The following is a 23,514-nucleotide window of genomic DNA, read 5'->3' on the forward strand; positions in this document are numbered from 1 at the left end:
TCAAAGTTGATAACATGGCACTAGGTACCACACATAAATAATTATATTTCCATTGAAGCTACTGGAGCTAAATGGATTTTTAGATTAACCTCATCAGTCTGTGATAGAGGTTTTAGAACTTCTTGATTTGTTTTAGAAACAGATCTGATATGTTGATATATCTCAAGATGAAGCTAGTTTAATGAAGAATAGTGGAGAAAGCAGGATTTGAACTTCCATGATTGTTCTTTGCAAGATTACTGCTTAACATTTCCAATAAGTTCGTTAATAAGTCTCAGGACTTGGTCTAATCTTTTATTAGACCAACAATATTTTTGCAAAAATATTTTTTAATTGCAAGCTTTTGGGCACAGACACCCTTCATCAGGTATTGGAGAAAAGACTGTATAAGTTCTCCTGGGTAAAAATGAAAGTTCATATTTCATAGGATTTCACAGAGGAATCAATAGATGGAAAACTCCTCTGGGCAGTCAGTTTATAGCTGGTATAGAGAAAATTACCTTGAAACAGTGGCAATAGCAGTGTCTTGGGTTTCAGGTGGTCAGTAGCTTCCTGCTTGGGGAAAATATGAAGATTTCATTTTAAAAATTGGCTAAAATTCTTTATCTTCCATGTGTCAGGTGTCCAGGTTGTAGCCATATTGGTCTAAAGGAAGAAGCAATCAGGACTCATAGTAGAGATGATATTATTTATTAGACCCACAAGATTTTTGCAAAAAAAAATCTTTAATTGCAAGCTTTTGGGCACAAATGCCCTTCATCAGGCATTGGAGAAAAGATTGTAAAAGTTCTCCTGGGTAGAAATGAAAGTTCGTATTAATTATAGGTTGTCATTTTAAAGAGAAAATAGATCTCTTAACTTTTAAAACTTGCATTGAAAGCTAATAGACTGCTCTGGTAATACAAACCATATCTATAGCTAGATCCCTCTTGATAAGACATCTGCTTGTTTTACAACAGCCTCTTTAATATAAGGCAAGCTGTGACTGCATTCGTGCATAATTAGATTTTTTTGGCTGTGTCTGGGTCAGCCTGAAAGTGTATCTCTCTCTTGTGCTCTCTCCCCCATCTTTTTGGTTAATTGAAAAAAAAAATCTATTATGGGTTAAGTGAAACACTAACTTTGAGTTCGTGCTTTTTTTTTTTTTTAGTAAAGGAAAATATTGTGTTTCTGTGGGTTCTGGGAACCATTAAGGAAGGAGAATCAATAGTGATGCTTCCTTTTTACCTCGGTGATTAGGGCACTCTCTCTGATAAGGTACTTGACTGCCTTATTCAGAACAGGGATTTACACTGAGGTTTCCTACTCACCAGAAGAGTGTCTTAATTTCTGATGCATTTTTGTGAGATGAAGTGATCTTAATACTGTATGAGGAGTTCAGTTATTTTATGAGCTTGAGGGTTGTATGTTGGAAGGCATGTGCAGGGTCTACCTCTCTTGTGTGCTGCTAGTGGTAGCAAGAACCCTGGGAACAGAACAAGCAACATTTCATGCATCTGTATTAGCTGCCTGATATTCTTGTCCTCTGTTGTGTGCTTGAGGTGAGTCTTCATGATACCTGCTCCTACATTGTTCAGACATTGACTTCAGCTGCCATGACTCAAGAATCCTTTCAACAGCCACCAATCAACAAACCTTTTAATGCAGAATTAACTGCACATGCCTAACAAGAATGGGTGATAAAGGAGAACATTAAAATGTCTGTCATGCCCCATGCACTGGTGGAATCCATATCTATAGGAGTTAAAGCTTGTCAAATTTAAGACAGTAAGGTAACTTTAACTCTTTATACGAAATGTTTTGTTTTCAAATACGTCCTTGAAAACTAAATGCCGGTCATCAACTTTCATGAAAGAATGTTCTCTTCCCCCTTTTGGGAACATGTCCAGCATTTCTGCATTAAATTTCTCAAGATTTCCAAGATGACTAAGAAGCCTGCGATGAAGAAAGGGGGAGAGGGGTAGGGAATCCTTAGCTCTTCTCTCCTTTTCCCTCTTTCCTATCCCCCAGTAGAAGCAGCCAGGCTGTAGTATGTAGAGTTGTGCAGAGACTCTTTCAACTTGCACTTAAACATGCACATTTTAATTTCACACTTATCAAAAATACTACACTGTCAACATTTCCTGCCACTGCTTTGTCTGGTGTCTGTGGCTATTCAGAAAATGAAATCAGTTTTTTGCACAGTGTTTTCTGTTTCAGTTTTTTGTTTTTTAAATATTAGCTATAGACTCTTTAATTAGCTCTTGCCCCTTTCTTTATCCTGATTCTGTCCTTCTGATTGTTTATCATTCAATGTTTTGTTACATATGGACTGTATTTGAACAACGTAATACAAGTACAATTTCTTTTTAAAACTACTACAATTTTAATACTGGCAGGCCTAGAATGTAACCATAGATTTTTCCAAAAAACCACAAAAACGTGTTCCAGGTCAGATTAGCCAGATCAGGTCTGAATCCTTCTGATTTAAGCAAAGCTCAATCGTTCAAATACCATATGTGGCGCTGCAACTGGCAAGTATCCTTCACCCCAGACTTTTTTAGCCTGGGACTTTGGCAGGCATCCTGTGTCTAGGCCCTAGCCTGGAGGCTTGAGGTTCGCATGCCCCCAAGTGTTGCTTGCCTTTGGCCAACGGCCGCAGGTGCAAGCTGGGGAAGAGTCCCCAGTTTCCATAAAGCAGGCATATAGCCGAGATCTTCCCACTGGAAATTGGCCAGTGGGAAGCTAACTATTAGGCTCCCATATGGAGTTCTGTCTACATTTAGACTGGGGTGCTCTTTCCACTACTCACTGCCATTTAAATCCATTTTGGCCCGGTTATCAGACCAGTGCAGTGACTACACTTGATCTTAGCTGACAAGAGGCTGAGAAGCAGAAATACTCTGTAAACCATGGTTTCTTCAGGTAATGGTTGTAAGAGTGGCAGGTTGCTTATGTAGGTTGATTGTCTTCAGTAAGAAACACAGGACTCTTGATTCCATCAATTTTGGACATAGTCTCTCTCCACTCTTCCTCTTTCTATTCCTCTAAGCAGGAAATAGTATGGAAGTGAGTAACAATATTTATTTTTCCTTCAAACCACATGTATATAATATTTATCTGGTCAGCAAAGCTGGCTCGTCTCATGGACAGAGAAAACCTGCATCTCTGGAAGGGGAACAGCAGATTACTGTTGTTTCTCTAATTGCCTTGAAAACCAACAAAAGGCATTTATGTGCCCCTTTGAGGGCTGGTCTAAAACACATACTGAGGTCAAGAATGCTTCTGAAGCAGTATTATTGTGTGCTGGTACCATTGCAGGGCTGTGGTTGAATACTGTGAGCACCCTATGTGGTGAGTAGTAAATCAAACTCAATAGTCAAAGTTTTACTAAAATATAGGTAAATGGGTTTTATAATTTTTTTTTTTTTTTAAATAAACTGAGCAGGGTTCTGTCCATTCATTGATCAGTTAGTTGTTTTATATCTATACTAGCCAATTGTCCGTCAAGAATGATGCGGGGGGGGGGCGATGGGATGGAGTGCCACCACCTAATGCCCCATGCTGCCGCTGTTCTGCCTCTAGCAGGGGGTGGGGTGGGGGAGCCGAGACCAGCGCTGCTGCGCCCGGCTCTCCCACCCCCTGTCCAGTCCTCAGTGTGACTTTGGAATCATGGTGGCACGCCCCCATGCTTGGAGCACTCTGATTGGCTGTTTCCATCATCCATTCGGAGTGTGAATAAAGCGTGATGGATGGACAGACGGACAGACTTAGGGTTTTATAATATTAGAATAATTGAATGCTTTTTTGAGAAAAAATTGTCCAAAATGGAATTTATTTTTTTGGAGGGGAAGGTAAAAAGCAACCTGACAGTTTTTTATGGATCTTTAAGCCCTTGCACAGAAAACATTCAGTTGTTCACTCAAGAGGTATAATTGAAATGTGCATGTTTCTGTCTCATGTCTTTTACACTGTGCACCTTGTGTCAGTCTGCAGTTACTTAAAATATGTGAATTACAGGAGAAAGGAGGTCCTCTGAATATTTAAGGTCAATTTATTGCATCAGCTGGGGCACAAATGTCTCTCAAGTATTTTAGGCCGTGTGTAGACTAAACAAGGGGCAGGTATGCACGACACTTTAAAGTCGGTTAAGTGCTTTTGCACTGCTTTAATGTTGGTGTTTGCACACGTCAGTGGCGTATTGCACAGTAATTCCAATCGCTGTAGCAAATTCGGTGGCATAATGCACCTTAAATGACTTGGGGTGCAGCAAGCTAAAACTCCTCCTCTAAGGAGTTTTAGTTTGCCGCCCTACAGCCACAGAGCGAAGCACTGGGCTCCATGCAGCTCAGGGGCTCTGAAGGCAGCCTGGCAGCAGCCCAGAAAAACAGCCTGCAGGTAGGTGCCGCCTGGGAGGGGCTGCCGCAGAGGGAAGCACCAGCTCCCCTCCCCCGCTGCCCAGGGACCGCTCTGCCCACTGCCAGCTTGCACTCTCCTCCCTGCCACTTGAGAGGCTTGTAAGTTTGGGCGTGTGCATGACGGGGTTTAAAGGGTCCTAAATTGAAGCGGTGTTTTTAAAAAACCACTGCTTCAATTTAGGGGCCCCATTTTGTCTACACACATCCTTAGACTAATTTACATTGAAGTAGCTGCAATTTATCAGGCATACAAATCTGCTTCTGGTCAGTTCATTTCTATGGAGTTTGTGGCTAAGGCTGAATTTTCTGAGTCTAATTTCCTATTTCAGCAAATTAGTAAAATGCAAGTCATCTAGGATTTTGCCCTCTACTCCCTTGGAGGACTGGCACTTGCAGAGCAGGAAATAGTGTCCCAAATGGGCAGCCACTTCATTGTAATGTGATCATCTCCACTCAAGCTCTAGTTGGTAGTAAGCACAGCTTGTTTTAGCAGTTGTTTTACCTACATAACAATGGTTTAATGACTAGTCCAGAAGGAAATGGACAGAGCACATTACTGCTAAACAGAATCATGATAGCACTAATTGGAATTTTGTTTGTGGTTTCCAGTGGTAGACTTATTTTCCATCCCTGAAAAGTCATTGCTTAGGCACGATTTGAGTCATTGCTTTTGAATGCATCTTCCCTTTACCCCAAGTTTATTAAAATTAGATTTAAACGCTACTTTCAATTTCAGTGACTAGATGAGTCTTAACTGTGTTGTTCCTCTACTAGTATTTGGAAGCGTAAGTTTCTTATATATCACTTTGCTTACTTGTAGCGGTGTCATGCAGGGGTGATGGCTTTGCTTATCATGTCTGTGCATGAGCCCGAAACCTGGTGTGGCATGCCTGCAGATTTGTCTGACCTGTTTTGAAATGCTGCATATAAATCGTACAAATTTCTCAGTTATGTAATCTGTAGAGTAAATGAGGAACACTTTATAAAGAACTTTGGACAAGTCAACACTAAGTTTGCTGGATTGGATACCTTAGTGACAGGCATGAAAAGATCACCCAACTGACATACCTCTGCCATCAAAATCCCCACGGGGTGCAGCTATGCAGTCTTTTGTCAGCATCATGTATGTCATTTGGGCAGGTGTAACTATAGAAGCAGTAGAACCTTTTTTAATCCGAGTGTGTTGTATCTCCATTTGGGGGCTCTGTTGACAGCTCTGTTAGCAGAGTTGTAGTGGCTGAAGCTTCACAGTGCAGATGAGCTATCTGAATGCAACATAGTGCTTGTGGCAATAAAAGCAATGATACATCAAACCCCTGATCCCCTTCTTAAAGTGATAAATGATAAATCGGTGTCCTGCTTCCTCTTGACTCTACCAGACAGAAGAATTAACTAACTAAAGGTGGTAACTCTTTGCTGTGCATATCTTTTTTTCCTAAAGAAAAGGATATGTTTCAGGGATCTTGCAGCAGCTGTACATTCTCAAAATGAGGTTGAAAAAGCAGATTGCAGGCTAAGGAGAAACAAAAGTATTTGAAGTACCAATACAGAGATAATGGGAGTATCTGAATAGAACACCATTTAAAACAGGGTGGATAAAAATCAACGATTTAAAAAAAAGAGATTTTCATAGCTTTAATTTAAGATATGTTGAAGCTCAAAGATATTCTAATTAGACAATACATTCATGTACCTTTTTAGAAAAGTTTTATAAATAGGTCACAACAGAGCGTCCTCTATGTAACGATTACTAATGGGACTCAATACTCAGTCTAGAAGATCCCATTAAGCATCTCTGTGATGCTTAGTTTCAGTTCTCAGACTGTAGATGAGAGAGTATATGGAGATAACCCATCAGCCTTCTTACCTCTCTGCAAGTTTGTGTCACAGTCAACCTTTCTCTAAAAGTGCAAAGCTGCAAGAAGGAAAAAAAAATGATTAAATCGACGTTTCCTAAATCGCGGGTCGAGGCCCAATTTTAAATCATGAGTCTAGGCCTGATTTAAATCACTAGTTGAATCTATTTGATTTAAATCAAACCACCCTGATTTAAAATGATCTCAAAGTGAAAATGCTGATCAATGGACATTGTCAAGCCTAACATTTGATTGAGAAACGTTAGGTATATTCTGTTTGCAGCAAGACATATTGGCAGCTGCTCAACACTTTGAAATGACCAAGACAGTGTTTCTGTGCTGTTGATGAGAGTGGTGGAAAATCTACCAGAAAGCAGATACTCCCTTTGAAGTCTTAGAGAAATTGCTCATCAGAGAAAATAAGAAATATTCCTTTTTTGGTAACAAGCCATAAAGAACACAAGAGGGAGCACCTATCTAGGTAAATTAAAAAATGTCAGTGTAAGATGCTTACCATCTCTGAGAGTGGCTAGTCACAGAGAATTCGCAAAATAGAAATCCTGGCAAAGATCTGATTTGAGATTACTAAAAATCTTAATTCTGAAAATGCAAAGTTCTAGGTGGAACCTTTTGGTTATGATCCCCAGAATTGTGGATTAGAATTGCTGCTGCTGCTGCTCTGTCTTTTAGCTACTAGTAACAATCTTTTGTGTACAGCCTGTCTCTGAGAACATTATCTGCCACGCTAGGGCAGCCCATTTCTGGCAGGCTTTTTCATCTCTAACTAGCATTCAGAATGCAGGCTTCCTAAACTTCAGATGGTGACCTATCTTGTTTATCCATACATTTTCATTTATTCAAGGCCTTCAAGGAACAGGAAAGGGAACCATCTCCCTTTAGTACTAAAGAAAGGCTCTTTGCACAGAAGCATGAGGTAGCCTGCAAGATTAGTAGCTATGTTATGGGGAAGTGAAAAACTGCTTCTTGAGTGCTGGTTAGGTCAAAGATCAGTGGTTATCAACCTCATTGAACTCAGGACATCCCTCCGTAACTTCTGTCATTTGAGTAGAACCCAATTTCAAAAATTAATTTTATATAGTGCAGTAGAGAGTGGGGTAGGGGAGGGACAAATCATTCACCTCTGCCCCTGGCCCGCTCTCTTCTGCACTGTGGGGATTGTCACACAACCCAGCCTGGCCCCCATTCACCGTGACTGGGGCCCTGGCCCAACCCGGTCGTTGGACAGTCAGAGCCTGGTGGCTCCTCCAGAGGTGTGGCGACAGGTAGCCAAGGGTGTGGGAGGGCACGTGCCCCCCCCCCAATCTTTACACGGGTGCTCTGTGTCTCCGTGCCTCGCCATCACCACTTCAGAAGTGGCGGGCGCTGTCATATGCTTCACTGCCCGGCCTGCCCAGTGGCGGGACGCACATGGTGGTGCCTGCCACTTTCGAAGCAGTGGCAGTGAGGTGGAGACACAGAGTAGAGGCTGAGCCCAGCTTGCAGCCACGGCCTGCTCTTGCCTGTGCACCCCCCCACCCTGGGCTGCCCAGTGCTGTGCCTCTGGAAGAGCCGTCAGGCTCTTCCTGGGGGCAACGCATGGCGGGGCAGGATGGGGATGGAGATCCCGGGGGCTCCATCCCCTCCAGCCCAGCAGTGCAGCCAAGGCTGGGCCCGCTCCAGGCCCTGGCTCTGGCCCCCCCAGGCAGTGTGCGGCCAGGGCCGGGTCTGGGAGGCAGCCGTGGCCAGTGTGGCATCCAGGGCTGGCGTGGTCAGGGCTAGGAAGCGGCTGGGGGGGTGTGGCACTGGGTACTGCCACTCTCTCCCCCTTGACCCTTCCCCTTCAGACTTTCCCATGGGAGTGTGGCATGTGTGCGCTCATATGCTCACACACGCTTAGCCCCACCCCCACCCCCCCAATTTTGTGTCTTTCCTCCACCTATGCCCCTGTGCCCAGTTGCTCACGGCTGCTGGCTTCACATCTGGCCACTCTCTACCTCCCCGCCCCCATTGCTGCCACTAGCTTCTTTGGGGCAGGGGGCCTTAAAACTGTTTCTTGCAGGGGGCCCCCAAAAATGTTGAACTGGCCCTGACTGGAGGTAGAAAAGGTAGCCTTAGCTGGCATATCCAAATCGGGAATTGAAAACATTCTAGCTTGTGACTAGAATGTGAGAGGAGAGAGAGGGAGATCAGAAGAGATCAGAATAAGGATCTATTTTTGCTTAATCTAAATTAATAGAGTTAAAAAAATATGTATAAATAGTCAGTGAGGTTGCATAGCATTTAAGTGCAGAAGTTGTCTTAGTGTTTGTCAAACTTGCTGCTTACTAAGGAGGAGTGGGGCAACCATCACTTCTGCTTAATTCAAAGTAGCTTAAACAAGTTAAGAGTAGGTGGGAAAGAAATGGTGCATCTAACGGAATAGGAAGAAAGATCTAGGTAATAAGCCTCGATACTGAAAAACCATGCAAAAAGAACTGTAGTTACACTCAGTTTGGTATTGCACTATAAAATTGCTAAACAGGGAAATGAGTTGGGGGAAGTAGTGCATGAAATCTGCAGTCTTCATCAAAGTGTAGATAGAAAAAACATCAGCCAGCCTAGGCACAATTTTCTTTGCAAAAGAATATATCAAATAAAGTGTTAAGGTGGCAATATGGGCATCTTGAATCAAGATTTTAAAAGGAGTACACTTTACTTGGAGGGAGGAAGATATAGCTCTCCCACTGTAGAATCACACAGACCCTAACAGTGCAATTGTTACTGCTGTCGATTAAGAGAGACCTGTGTCCAACAGATCAGACACAGCATTGTAAGTTGGGAAATGTTTTTGTTTTTTTTTTCTCCTGGATTTATCATCAACTTATTCCGTGACTTTGGAAAATCAGCTTAGCAGTCTTAGTCGTGGACCAGGACTCTGTGATAGGTGTCATATTGTAACAGGGGGCCTCCTCGGGGCCAGTTTCCCGCCCTTCTTGGGGCTGACTTCCCAGTGGCCCCCCCCCCTGTTTCTGGGCTACCTGCCCGCCTTCTCCCCCGCCATGCCTTGTTGGAATTAATTAAATAGCTGTAATTAAGCGGGAGGCTGCCCATTTCCTGCCCCGATGCCAGGGGGCGCTATCTGCGTCTCCATTTCTCCCCTGCACTGCAGCCCAAGCCTCGCAGATGGCATCTAGATGTTCCTCTAATCATCAGCCCCCACACTGGGCCCCAGAATCCCCCTAATTGAACCTCACCTGGATTTCTCTCATCAGGCGGTCTCATCCACCTTCATACCGGGCAGCATAGCTCCCTGAACCACTTCTCCTCATGGGTGTGGTCCCCGCCAGGACCTTGGGCTACTAGCCCTGGCCCACATCCCTCCAGGCTAGTCGGAACCCCAGGCCCTCAGCTCTTCAGCGTTCCTCGCACCCCTCAACGACTAGGCTGGGCCAGGGCCCCAGTCACGGTGAATGGGGGCCAGGCTGGGTTGTGTGACAGTCCCCACAGTACAGAAGAGAGCGGGCCAGGGGCAGAGGTGAATGATTTCCCCTTCCCCTACCCCACTCTCTACTGCACTATATAAAATTAATTTTTGAAATTGGGTTCCATTCAAATGACAGAAGTTACGGAGGGATGCCCCGAGTTCAATGAGGTTGATAACCACTGATCTTTGACCTAACCAGCACTCAAGAAGCAGTTTTTCATTTCCCCATAACATAGCTACTAATCTTGCAAGGCCCAACCCCCGGCCCTTTGACCCTTCCGGTCCTGGCCTCAGCATGGACCAGTCAGGGGCAGTTCAGACAGGCGATGAGTCTGTGGCCCTTTTTCTCTCTCTGGGGATCCACCCTCCAGGCCCTCCAACAAAGGGGTAACCCACCTGGTTGTGGGGGCTAGGGGTAAAGGCGCCCTGATCTGCCTTTCACCGGGGTGGTAACTGGCCTGGCATTTCCTGGGGGTTCCTGCGCCACTGAGAGCCCCACCAGGCCACCCATTCCCAGCAGGTGCAGTTTTAGGTCATGCCCAGGACCAGGAGCCCCCTGACCATCCCCTACAGCTCCCCACCCTTACTAGCAGCCCTCTGACCAGGTCTCCAACAGCAGAACTGCCCTGTTTATATGGGTAGCCCCACATCCAAAATGGCTGCCCTCATCAGGCACCTGGTGGCTGCCAGCTCCAGGCCCTTAAAGTGGCAGGCACATCCAGTGCCCTCCCACATGTATGATCTCAGAGGAAAATAAGACAGGAGAGCTTGTAAACAAAGTATAAGACAAGAGGTAGTTGGGGTGTAGCAGAAAGCCCCCTTTTCCTCTTGCCTGCATTTGCTCTCCCTTCTTTGGATATGTTTCTCTTTTTCTACCTTTTCTTCCTTCCTCTTTCTTTCACTTTAAGATAAGGAATTGTGTTTTAAAATTTGTATGTGTGCATTTTGTGTCTCCCCTTGTAGTTTGGTATTTTTATCTATTTGTGTGCCATGGCATTTGTAGCTTATTTTATACTCCTCACCTTTCAACTTTCAACTAAATGTGTTTTAGTAAGTTATACATTGTAACAATGTTAACAAGGGCAGGAATCAAACTGTCCTTCTCTGTATCAGGCTGGCCTGTGAAAGAGTGAGTGAATCATGATTGAATGTGTAACATGGAAGCAGGCAGCAATTATCACCTGGAAGCTGCAGATCAACCAAGGGAAGAATTCAATAGAAGACAATGTAACAACCGGGAAATCTCTAAATGTCACTGATCAAGGGCTAGAAGCTCTGGCATGAGTTAATCAACGCCAGAGACCAACTTTTGGGCTGAATGTCTCCAGATTGACCACTCCCAGAGCCCTATTCTAAATTCATCAACGGACTCCCAAACCTGCACGTACATGAGGCCGACCCCTGGGGCTGACAGGTGCTGTCCAGTAGCCACCGAGGAGGGGGGAAGTCCCACGAGGGTCAGTGACCCCTGGATTGGGCAAACCAGAAAACTGGGGAGTCACCAAAGTCTGCCAGGGACAGATAAAAGGCAGTGAAAAGTGACCCTCAGTGGCGCCCTCTTGATCTAGATCTCCAACTCGACCAGACCTGTCCAGCCAGAAGGACCAGCTGGCGACCCCCTTCTGGAGGATAACACCACGCTGAAAGAAGCCTCGACTGGCCATCGACGGCAGACTCCAGCGCTTGTAGGATAGGTATACCTGACTCTGTAGCCTGCTACTGTGTGTGTGTGTATGTGTGTGCATGTATGTGTGTGTGTGGGGACCAGCCCCAAAGGTTTATGATTATAGTGTTTCAATCTGCCTAATAAACTAGAATTTTAAGGATCCCGAGTTGGACATTTGTAGCCAACGGGAGGGGGGCTGAAAAGGAAATACAAGGAAATAGACATATTATTTCTTGTCTTGACAGATGGTGGGTATAGCACATCTCTTGCCAAGTGTTCATAGGTATCACAACAGCAAAGGGAAGTTATAGAACGGACTTAAAGAAGCAAACCAAAATAGATTTATTTAAAATTTCTCTCAAGTAGGATAGGACACAGATGCTTTTTTGGCGGGGGGAGGAGGGGAGGGGAAACTTTTCACCGGCCTTCTTGAATATTGTTATGAGTGGAGTGTAATAAGAAGCTGTCCAGTCCTATGCAAAACTTTGGGATTTTTAACGTTTCTTTCTGGTCTTTATTGGGCTTAGACTGAGACTTTTCAGGGTGTTTTGGGGGGAAAGGAAATGGAATGAGGAGGAGAGAGACTCGCAACAGAAATGCCAATAGCCCAGTGGTAAGGGCATTCATCTCTGGTTAAACATATTAGGAATCTAACTTCAGTGTTTCACATTTCAATGGTTGGGGCACTTACCTAGAATTACTGGCTCTTCTGGGGTGATGTTTTCCCTCTGGTTGACAATCACTGTCCAAACTACAGTGCTTTGGGATCATTTAAGGGTGTCATGCAATATTAGCACTGTAAGGCCTTCAAACACTTACAAATGGTTCACAAAATAAACTCAAAGGGCGTGTCCAGACTAGTGCAATTTTGTTTCCCTGGGGATAAGTTGCAGGTGCACACCTCTTGCCGCTGCTGCTTGTATCCAGGGAATGCTTGTGTTACGCTTGCTTTGGTACATGGCAGGATACCTTGGGTGGGGTAGGGAAGGCTGGAACCAGCAACTGTGCTGGCTCCCATAGCCTTACCTGGGAGCCTGGAGGCCTACTGGCGCTGCAGCCATGGCAGGAAGCCTGGCAGGCAGCCAGTATTTGGCTCTGGCCTCTGGTTTGGGGCAACATGCACTGCTGTCACATGTGCCACCCTGTTGTTTCTTTCAACATGGGGTTTTTTTGACCCTGGGAGATCCCATGGTCAACCCTCCCCCCCACACCCCACGCTGCAAGGTAGAAGTGCGGGGAATGTCTGCATGTGCAGTGCGCAGCACCATATTCCACATGTCTGCGCTTGTCTGGATGTGGCCAGAGATTTCAAGTGAAAAACCAGTGTCAAAAACAGTCTGACGTGCTGAGGTCTTTCTGAGTTTTTTGCAACAGAATAACCGCTATAGTTTTCTGTAGCCAAAAAATGAGTGAAAGCTAAGAGCATTTTTGAGGGGTGCCTTGGGTCCAGTGGTGCCAGTGTCCTGCTTCAAAGAAGCAGGACGCTGAGTCTGAGGGGTAACTTGAGTCCGAGAAGGTTGAGAATCACTAGAGTAGAAATTTAGGTATGGAGCTAAGGACGAGTTCCTAATCAATCTGTCAGAATGGATGTGTTCCTATGAGCTTTTGGATGTGATTAATCAAAATGTTTTTCTTCAGAAAATGCTGTTGGAAATTTTTCTCACTAGCTCTAGTGATGTGCGAATTGGATTCAAGGCTAGACCACGTGATAACAAATGAGAAATGATGGGGAGAGGAAGCAGATGTAAAGGATCTTGAAAGTGAAGGCACAAGCATCTTGCAGAATTTGATCTATTCATCAGCCTTCACTGTAGCACCCTTTCAGGATCTAGTCAGGGCTGATATTTAGGCCTGATTGTGAAACGTGTAGAGTATTCCCCAGTGGCATTTGAGGGATTCAGTGCATTTCCATGAGATACTGGTGGGAGGATGAAGAGAATTTACTCTACTGCTCTGTGGTCACATGGCTAACTCAAAGTTTTAAGAGAGATCAGGTGCTTTTCACTTGTGTGCAAACAGCAAATCATAAATGGATTCTCCATTTGCTTCGCTACAAATATTTGTTTCTGGATGGGGGCAAATATGGGAAGTAGCGATCTCTTTCTGATTATATAATCTTTTTTTTTCTATAGCTAGCTGGAGTTGCCTTCCTTGCAGCCGGGCTTTGGGCATGGAGTGAAAAGGTAAGTGTGTGATGGGGGTGTTGCATTATCTACAAGCTAAAAACAGTGCTGGGTTGGTTTTCCCTCTCCTTAAGAAATAATACAAATTTTAAATCTGATCTAACTTAATTCTAAGTTTTAATAAAAGGATCTTGGTTTTGCCGTGCCCATATAACTGGCATGATTTTCTAATATTTCCCTAGTTTAACATTCTCTCCATCCTTTTCAAAGGCATTGCTTTTGGTTCTGTCCCTTGTCTTTGCAGGGCTAGGTGAATAATCCAGCAATGCTACTTCTCATTTAAATAACAATGTTTGATGTTTAAGGATGCAAGGTGACGACTAGCTTACTCTCATATTTCTCTTTGCTGGCTTGGAGAAAAGCTCAAGGCCTGCGAGTTGATCTGAGATTGAGATGCTGTGGAATTAATGTATTTGTACTTTCAGTTTTATAAAAGAGAGAACCAAAGGCAATTTAAACTTTTGAGTTTCAGTATTAGAAACTAGTCTGGAGATACAAAGTAGCTGTGGGATTATCTAGTCAGGCAAGTTTTAGCTAATCAGGTTTTAAATGTGCCAAGAGATTCAACATCCCCTACTTTTTACTTGAGGTGCTCTTCCAAAGGACAACCTTATAGTCTTAAATATTTTCCTCTCCCTGTTTTCTCTCAATTACTGTAAGATTGTTAGATAACCCACAGATCTTGTTTCTATTTTACTGTATGCTGCTGAGGAATTGCTAAGTAAACTGGAGACCAGGGCCTAGAATTAGCAAAATTAAGAAACAGTATTTTGAGGAGGAAGAGAACCTATTTTGCCAGCAATGCAAGTGCAGTTAGCTTTCAGAGGGTAAGACAAAAGCTTTTTTGTTTTAATTAGCTAAAACATGTTAAATATGCTTAAGAGCTTTTTGTTAATCCCTCTTTCTTATTTGCCCAAGGCCTTCTGTATACAATAGGCTTCAGTGGCATTTTCTACTCTATCGCCTTATTTAAGTTTTTCATTAATTTGTTAACACCCTTTGTAAACAACTATTCTGCTCTACAGGCTCATTTCAAATAGAGAGACATGGAATACAGCATTACATATTGACTTTATTAATTCATCTACACTGTTCAGGGACTAGAAGATGCCATGTTCAGGAAAGGATCTATTTTCCTTTCATTGTTTTGGAAAATGGAGAACATGTATACTAATTTATTAGAATGGACAAGATTTTGTATTAAGCAATAAAATAGTCAGCCTGGCTTTCAGCATAATAGAAAGCTACTTCCTACTATTTATTATTATATGAAAATTGTAAAAATAAGCAGTTAGGAAAACTTCCTTAGCTAAAATAATTTTTTCCCTCACTACTGCTAGCTTTTTAAAAATGTAATAATACTATTCTCTTTGTAAAACACGAAAGTTCCTTCTCTTCTTTTTTTCCTCCTTTTATATTTAATTAAGCTCCTCTGGGGATATCCACAGTTTAAAAGGACTTCACAGAATTTGCAATGGGAGAAAAAGTGAATTTACAACTTGCCTCTGCTAGATGATTTTTATAGTATGCTGGATTTGCTTAAGGAGGGTAAACTTTGCTAAATTTATTCTCATATTATCATCTGGGAGTTGTTTTTTTTCTGTTATGTAACTGAAAGGTATTATGTGAGGCATTTCTATGGTGTCCTCTGCCCCCTTGTTAGGGAATATCAGTAGCATGAGCTATTGTGAAAATAACCAACTAGTATTAAAAACTAAAGCTAGCTTCCTTAATTGGTGGAGGGAATCTTTCAAATCTGCCCTGTCTTTTATATGGAGATAGAATTCTCAATGGATAGTAGACATTGCCTTTAAATTCTGTAAGCTCTCTTGTTGTCATGTACTAGGCTACTGATACTCAACCAGGGTGCTGTGAAATTCTAAGGGTGTTGCCAGGTTGTATGCAATAATATTAGGTGTGCTAACACTCCAACAATTCATAAAATAAACCCAGAGATTTCAAATAGGAATACACAGTTGTGGTCTTTTTGAGTTCTTTGCAATTGAAAAATTGCTCTATTATTTTTCTGTAGTAAAAAAACCAAGTGAAACAAGCTGACGTTTTCTCAGGGTTGCCTGCAGTCTAAGAAGAGTGATTGATTGTCCTAAGGAGATGAATTAATAGGAAGCTTATCAGAGTTAAGTAGAAATGGAAGGAGATTTTGACTAGTCAAGGATACTTTCTGAACCCTAAGCTAATGTAAACAATCTGTCTTATCCAAGCATGTTGGAGTTCTCCATAATTTTGAATTTTTTATGTTCCCCTTTCCAATCAGAATTAATTCATCTTGACTCCTCAGCAGGGATTTCTGTTAACCGAATTAATTCCTGTCTGCTCTGTCTGGGATAATACTCTCCTTTTGTTGAAAATGAATAGTCTGTACGTGGAGGCTTGTGTGTTGCCCAGAAATACTACCAATATATTGCATTCTCTCTGTTTGCAGAGGGACTGAATTTGGTACTCACTGGGCGTGTCCACATGTGCGCCCGACTGCACAGTTGTAACTGCTGGTACTGCACAGTCCCAGTGCCACACGGATCGTTTCTCACCCTACTGTGTGGTAGCTCATTGCTGCTGTGCGGTAACAGCGGCATCACAGTTTGTGTCTGCCAGTGCTACATTGCCGTAGTTCATCGCTATGGTGATGTAGTGTCTCATGTAGACCTGCCCACTGGCTTCATCTACATGTGCTATTAAGGCAAAGCAAGAATCTCTGGCACTTATTGCTTCTGGGTGCTGTGTTTACACGTGTGCCCAGGACTGCAGCATGCTGAGCTGGGTCAGAGCAGCCCTGGCTGGTGGGAGGTCTGAGGTGTCAATCTGCGAGCCTGGGACTGCTCTGACCTATCTCAGTGTGCTGTGGAGAGGCTGACCAGGGCACAAGGGTGCTGTAGTGTAGGGCTAGCTCCTGAGTCCCATATATTAGCCTCGCCACACTTAAAAATGGCAGTGGGGGCGTTGAATGTGCTTTAGTTCAAGTGCTGCTGCTGCCATTTTTAAGCGTGGGGAAGCTGATACATGAGACATGGTGGCGCTTTAAAGTGGCTTTCAGAGCTCCTCCCACGTCTGGAGCATATGTAAACGTGCCCTTAGATTGTAAGGTCTAGAGAACTGTCCTCTCTTGCAAATTTGTATTGGAATAAATAAAATTATCCCTCAGAATTGTGATAGTGCCCTGGAAACTCAAGCATAAAACAAAAAATAACTTCTTTATAAAACACAGTGCCATAAAACCAGCACATCAAGTACTTGTAGGATACAAGTGAGGTTTATTGGTATGTTAGAATACAAAATGTGATCTCTGTATAAGGATGAAATTAAAGAGGAGCCCAAGGTGACCAATTTTTAAATACAGAAATAGAACAGGGGAGCATCTAAGGAAGGTTTAAAAAAAGAGTAGAATTATGTCTTATTATGCGATTAAGAGGCAGGTGCTAAAGAGAGAAGAGTAAAATAAGAAAGAGCTTTATCTCTGTGGCTATCACCTTTGCAAGAGCCTGTAGGTTTCAGACAAGTTATCAGTAATACAAATGCAAGCAGCATTCTAATTAGGAAAAGATCTAAGCCTCTCTCTCCATAATGGAAAGAAGGGGGATAGAGATCAACTTAAGAGCCCCATTTACAAACCACTACCAGCAAACAGACCATGAAATGAAGATGTGTGGTTCTCTCATCCTAACTAAATCCAATAGTAAAAAAGAAGACACCAGAGAGAATGCAGAAATATAAATTCAGAGCAGCATCCTACTTCTGTCAAAGAACCGTATGTTGCCACCTTGCTATTCTGGCCCACATCTGTGCTGGAATAGATATAAAAATACACATTACAAAAGAATGGCAAGGGGGAATCTATGCTGTCCATTAATAAGCAATAATGCTACCTTAGGGACACACTGCAGTTAAGAGCAGCTGCAGCTGTGTAGAGGAAAGCACACTGAAGTAAAAGCACTTTCAATGACATAAGAATGATTAAGCCTTTCTCCTCTTACTATGTTGGCAGCAATGTGCGAACATAAATTTATTTTAGCTATACTTTTCCAAAGTACAATAAAGTAATGAACAATTATAATCTATAGTCCACAGTGAACCACTCTTTCAGGCATTCTCCATAAAGGATTGTCAAGAATGTATAGATTTCTGAGGGTTAGGAAAATATAATAAACTGTTCTTTCTAGATGATGCAGAGGCCCCTGGCTTGTTTAATCAGTGATGTGTTTTCTGTAACTGCTATACCTAAAAGCTACATTTATCTCTTGTATCACCCTTGTAAGCAATAGCCCAGCAAACAAAACGCAGATTCATCAGAACCCACATATGGGGAAGAGCACCGAGACTTTGTGAAAAGGGGTGCGTCTACATAACCACAGAGCTGTGGAAACCATCAGGGGAACAAAGTGTTATCACACTAACAAAGCTTTCACAATTGTTTCCAGTCATCTCTTCTTCACTCTGACCTCATGTTTTTCCAGTTTCATCTGCTTCAGTAGATCTGCCTGGAAAGGTTTTCACATAAACAAAAGTTGTTTCAGGGAAAAAGCAAGTAGTAGTTGGGCTCTGGTACTCATTTCCATTATAGCTGGTTTCCACCATTTGTAACTAATAAAAGGTAGGGGAGGAGGTAAAAGGAGGGGGTGTACTTTTGCATGCCAAAGATACCTTAAAACTAATACCGCACACACTGAAAAGGAAGGATATGAAAGAAGAGATAGGAGAGATGAGCAGAATACCTCTTTTCTATGTTATTGTTTCTGTTTGTGCAGTGCACCATGTTAGGACTATACTGTGGCTTTATGACACTTCTCTCACCCCCCTTCAGGCTATAAGTTCATGTAGACAGGGCTAAAGACTAAGCATTAGAATGGCCCCTGTTCAAATGAATTTATGGAGTTGGTTGCATCTTCAGCTATCCTGTTTCTGTTCCACATGCCTCAAGCAGCAGCTTTCCTGACTTTACTCCTTATCACCAGCAACGAACTGTTATTGCCACCTCATTCATTTTAATGGGCTTTTACATATTGGAAATGGAGCTTGACAGAGACTCATTAATGTAACACAGTGAGTCTGGGGTAGTTTTAAAATGAAAAACAACCTGTATGGTTTGCACAGTGCTCTTTTGGAAATGGGATTAGATACTATTCTGGTAATCATAATGGATCATGAGAACTAATGTTTATAGAGCTCTTTGAATATGCCAGATACTATGTGTACAGCAACTGTATTATTTATATGTTTTCCACCAATTTTATCTTAGTATATCCCAGTAGCCTTCCAGTAACTGTGGAAAATACTGGACCTCCATTAAGAGATATCATATTGTAACAGACTTTAAACGACTTGTCCAAGGTGATGGAAAAGCATCTAGAAGCCAGACAAGTCCCAATTTGTTCCTGAAGTACTATGAAGAGAAATGTCCCCCTTCTTCAGTTTTTTGTTTTTTTTTTTGGGGGGGGTGGGGGGCTGTGTTTTGTTTTATGTGTTTGCAGGGAGGATGGGAATGCATGGGGATGGGGACACTGTCATTGCAGCCACAGTGTGGATAAAGGAAAGAGGGGGCATGCCTACATTCACTGCATGGAGCAGACTAATTAGCTCCACAGTAAACGTCCTGGATCTACACATACGGCCCTATTAAGCCACAGGAAACTAATTACCTCTGCAGCGCAGTAATACTTGTAAATTACAAGCAGAGTAATTTACATCGCAGCACCACCTGTGTAGATGCTGATGCAGCTGGCTGGGGCACAAGGGTGCTTCAGTGTGGGGGCTGCCTGCAGTTGCCACGCTCCAGCAGATTCGATTAATCAAGTCTGCTCCGATGTGTTGGAATTCTGATGAGCTGGATTAAGGCAAACAAGGTAAACTAGACAAGATTATTATAAAGATGGAGGTTTAAAAAAGCAATGAAAAGCCAAAACAATATTGTATTTGGTGTTTCCTTACCCATTTCCTTACCCATTTCCAAATGGGTAAGGAATAGTTATGTAGTCATAAGGACTCCAGTTATTAATTTGTCCTTAAATGTTCCTTGTAACACTGAATGTGTTTTATACTGTGAATTCCCTCTGACTTAAGCAGATTGTATGAGGAGATGCATCTCAAGCCATGTTGGTCTCAAAAGGGACCTAATTAAAGGATACAGCAAAATGCCACAAAGAAAAAAAACACCTACCTCCCATCCTCCTCCCCTTTCCTAGGGTTACCATACATCCGGGTTTTCCTGGACATGTCCTCTTTTTGAGCCCTCTGATATCCATCTGGGCAGGTTTTTTTTAAATCTGACCAAATGTCTGGGATTTTGCTTTGCTCTGCTGGTGGTTGCATGGGGGTGGCAATCGGAAGCAGCAGAGAGCGCAGACGTACCTGCCTGCAGCTGCAGAGGTATGTGCAGACCCATGTGGTGCTCCCTGCTGCCTCTGCTCACCCTCCCCCGCTCTCGCTCCCAGAGCAAAGCAAAAGCCCAGACACTTGGTCAAGGCAGGGGGGCAGGGGCTGGGGCTGCAACAGGGCAGGCAGGGTAGGGGGTTACCTGCCCCTCCAGCAGGGAAAAGGGGCAGGGAACCTTTGAGGGCAGCAGGGAACTCTGGCTAGGCCGGTAGCACAGGGGCTGGTGCCTGTTCTCACAAGGGGTGAGTGGCTGCTGAGGGGAGGGGAAGGGGAGAAGGAGGGGGCCATTGCCAGGGTGGGGGTGCCACAAGCCTCCCCTCCTCTTCTCTCCAGCCCATGCCAGGGCCAGATGCACTCTGCTGCTGCCTGCATGAATCAGAGCCACTGTGCTCTGGCCCTGTCAGGACAGGGACAGCTGAGGCCCCTCCGGCAGGGCTGGGGGGTAGGGGGCTGTAGGTCAGGGGTGAGGGGCACCAGCAGGGATGGGGGTGGGGAGTTGCAGAGCGGGAGTGAGGGCACCAGTGCGGGGGAGGGGGCAGGAGCTGCGGGTTAGAAGTGAGGGGCACCATCATAGCACAGGGTGGCAGGGTACTGCAGTTTGTGAGTGAGGGGCACTGGCAGGACGGGGGACAGTGGGATGGGAGTGAGGGGCAGCAGTAGAGCTGGGGGGGGTCTGCGGCTTGGCAGTGAGGGGCAACAACAGGGGTGGGGCACCGGCATGTCACTGCCCCCCCACACCGTCATATTCCGCTCCCCGGCATGCGTGACAGGTGGCTTCTTTTTTTGGACCTGGAAATATGGTAACCCTACCTTTTCCCCTCCTCAGAAGAGTCCCCCACAGTTCCATCATGACCAGTTGGTTACTTTGTCCCTGTCGACATTGCTAGGGGACTCTAAGGTGGGGAAGGATGGATAACTTCTTTAAAAACACTTAAATCCCCTGTATTCTCTACCATGCTTTTCATTCAAATTGTCCTTTGTACCTCTCACTAGTTCAGATTCACTAGCTTAAAGATAGGTGAATCTTCTGTGATAGTATTAGGCTTTTAGCACCATCTTGTGGAAGCCTGTTGGTTGAAGATCTATGAAAATTAACTCTCCTTCAGAGTCAGGGGTCCTGCAGTTTTTCGTTCTAGAATTAATTTTCGTACTGCAGCCCTATTCAACCAACTTATTCTGCTAGATAAAGAAATTGTGTATGTACTCAAAACAACAGTTAATAATATTTTTGTTCCAAATCGTCTGTATGTCAGAATGCCACTTGTATTTTCCCTAGTGTTCTCATATGCCCTCTGCTGAAAACCCTGCTCACCTCTAGTATAAGATAATGACACAACAAACAGGAATTTTTTTTTCTATTACTGAGATGCTTCATGTCCTTATGTTCACCTTTTTCCCTTTTTTGCAATTGTTCTGTCTTTAGGGTGTACTGTCTGATATAACAAAGGTAACCCGTCTCCACGGCTTTGATCCAGTGGTGCTTGTCTTGATTGTTGGAGTAGTGATGTTCACCCTGGGATTTGCTGGCTGTGTAGGAGCACTGAGAGAGAACATCTGTCTTCTGAAGTTTGTAAGTAACTTAAAGGTGGTGCGAGGTGAGTCAGTGTTCAGGGAAAGAAGGGATGACTTGCAAAACTGCTAGGCAAAAACAGAAGTTGAATTGAGCCTAGGTGTATGTGGTAAATGTTTCCACTAACCTGACTAGAGAGCAATATTCAGAACAGTAGTACACATGCACATTTTTTTTCTTTCTCTGTGAAATGTTCCTAATGCTGTTTAGGTCCTTGTGACGATACTTTCCAAAATAAATTGATACTAGAAGCCTCACTGCAGCTCATTGTATGTCTAATTAATGGTTTTGCTGTGGGGGAACCCTGCCCCCACCCCTGGTCAACCAGCCAACTCCCTGCTTCTCAACTGGCCACCGGGGGTACATGAACCAAAAAAGGTTGAAAACCCCCGTCTTAAGTGAACTGGGAAAACACGAAGAGCGATATGCAAAAGAAAAAAAACCAGACTTCCCTTAAGTTAATTTTTGTCTAGAGGCTTAGTGGGAAGAACTGCTGGACTCCACAACAGAAAACTGATACATTACTTAGTTTTCATTTTAATGTTTGGGGTTCCCTTTTTATTGCTGTAGGAGTTAACAGCTAATTTGGAAGGAGAGGCTTGGAAAAATAATTGTCTGTTACATTACAGTAAATTAGGAGAAGCAGTGAGTCATGTTAGTCTGAAGTCAGGGAAAAGGTAGGGCAGGATGGAAGTTGGTTCAGAGGCCTGAGCTCTCATAGATCACAACCGATTGTGATTAGATGCTAGCAAGTAAACTAGGATGTAATGCATATGTTTGCTGTCGACTTGAGACAACCAAACAAAGATAGCTTCAACATGAGTATGTCTTTTCATGCTGTTTTTAATTACATTTTCTCAAATTATTATTTCAGTCACATCTGTACTCTATGAACACTTTACCTGTAGTTCTTGTGCCTGCTCTGTAGTTGAGTCAGGACCTAGTCATGTTCAAAATTGGTGGATATCCTTGTAAATTGTCCTGTTGCTCTGTTTTGCAGTTCTGTGGAACAATTGTGTTCATCTTTCTGTTGGAGCTGACTGTGGCAGTACTAGCTTTCTTGTTCCAGGACTGGGTGAGGGAGAAGTTCAAAGAATTCTTTGAGATCAACATTATATCGTACAGGGATGATATTGACCTTCAGAACCTCATTGATTCACTGCAGAAAATTGTAAGTCATCATCTCTTTAATTTGATTTATTTCTCTTTAGTGCCTCAAGAAGAAGCATTCTCTTTGAGGATTCCCAACGACAGGGTTAGCATTTCCTTTACGAGGTCCGTATCTGTATGGGTTTTATAAGTTCTGCCTTTCCCACCGGGTAATCATGCTGCATTAGAAACTGTGAGGGTTTGTCTCACTGGTTGTAGCAGCTATGGCTTCAGGTGTGTCAGGTGCCAGGACTTCAGATGACACATTTTGAAGCAAGAGAAGTCTGTCAGAGGCCTTGGTAGTCTTGCCTGTTTCTGTCCTACTTTGAGCCGCCTTCTTGCTAGGTTTTACATATTGGTGTCAAGAGCAGTGGTCCGTTAGGAAAAAGAAGAGAGCTTTGAATGTGCTGAAAGAATTTTGCATCTAAATAAGGTACATGGTTGTTGACTAATATGAATGCTGTGTGTTTGGCAGTTTTTCCTGATACACATAGATTCTAGGGTCAGAAGGGACCTCAATAGATCATCGAGTCTGACCCCCTGCATAGGCAGGAAAGAGCGCTGGGTCTAGATGACCCCAGCTAGATGCCTATCTAACCTCCTCTTGAACACCCCCAGGGTAGGGGAGAGCACCACCTCCCTTGGGAGCCCGTTCCAGACCTTGGCCACTCGAACTGTGAAGAAGTTCTTCCTAATGTCCAATCTAAATCTGCTCTCTGCTCGCTTGTGGCCATTATTTCTTGTAACCCCCAGGTGGCGCCTTGGTGAATAAATACTCACCAATTCCCTTCTGTGCCCCCGTGATGAACTTATAGGCAGCCACAAGGTCGCCTCTCAACCTTCTCT

General features: G+C 43.7%; 1 protein-coding gene across 5 annotated transcripts in view; it reads left to right on the forward strand.

The window, feature by feature from the left end:
* Nucleotides 1–23,514, forward strand: part of TSPAN14 (tetraspanin 14) — an 82,235-nt gene that overhangs the window by 36,324 nt on the left and 22,397 nt on the right. For 3 of the 5 annotated variants that reach the window (XM_025193042.1, XM_014526284.2, XM_006036697.3), the window contains exons 3-5: nucleotides 13,515–13,565; nucleotides 21,373–21,519; nucleotides 22,520–22,690. In XM_025193042.1, the coding sequence (XP_025048827.1) occupies nucleotides 13,515–13,565; nucleotides 21,373–21,519; nucleotides 22,520–22,690 (369 nt within the window). Of the gene's footprint in view, nucleotides 1–13,514; nucleotides 13,566–14,992; nucleotides 15,114–15,219; nucleotides 19,421–21,372; nucleotides 21,520–22,519; nucleotides 22,691–23,514 lie in introns of those variants that run through there. The other 2 variants (XM_025193043.1, XM_025193044.1) reach the window with 2 other exon arrangements.

This window comes from Alligator sinensis, unplaced genomic scaffold, assembly GCF_000455745.1.
Source record: "Alligator sinensis unplaced genomic scaffold, ASM45574v1 scaffold616_1, whole genome shotgun sequence".
NCBI lineage: Eukaryota > Metazoa > Chordata > Crocodylia > Alligatoridae > Alligator > Alligator sinensis.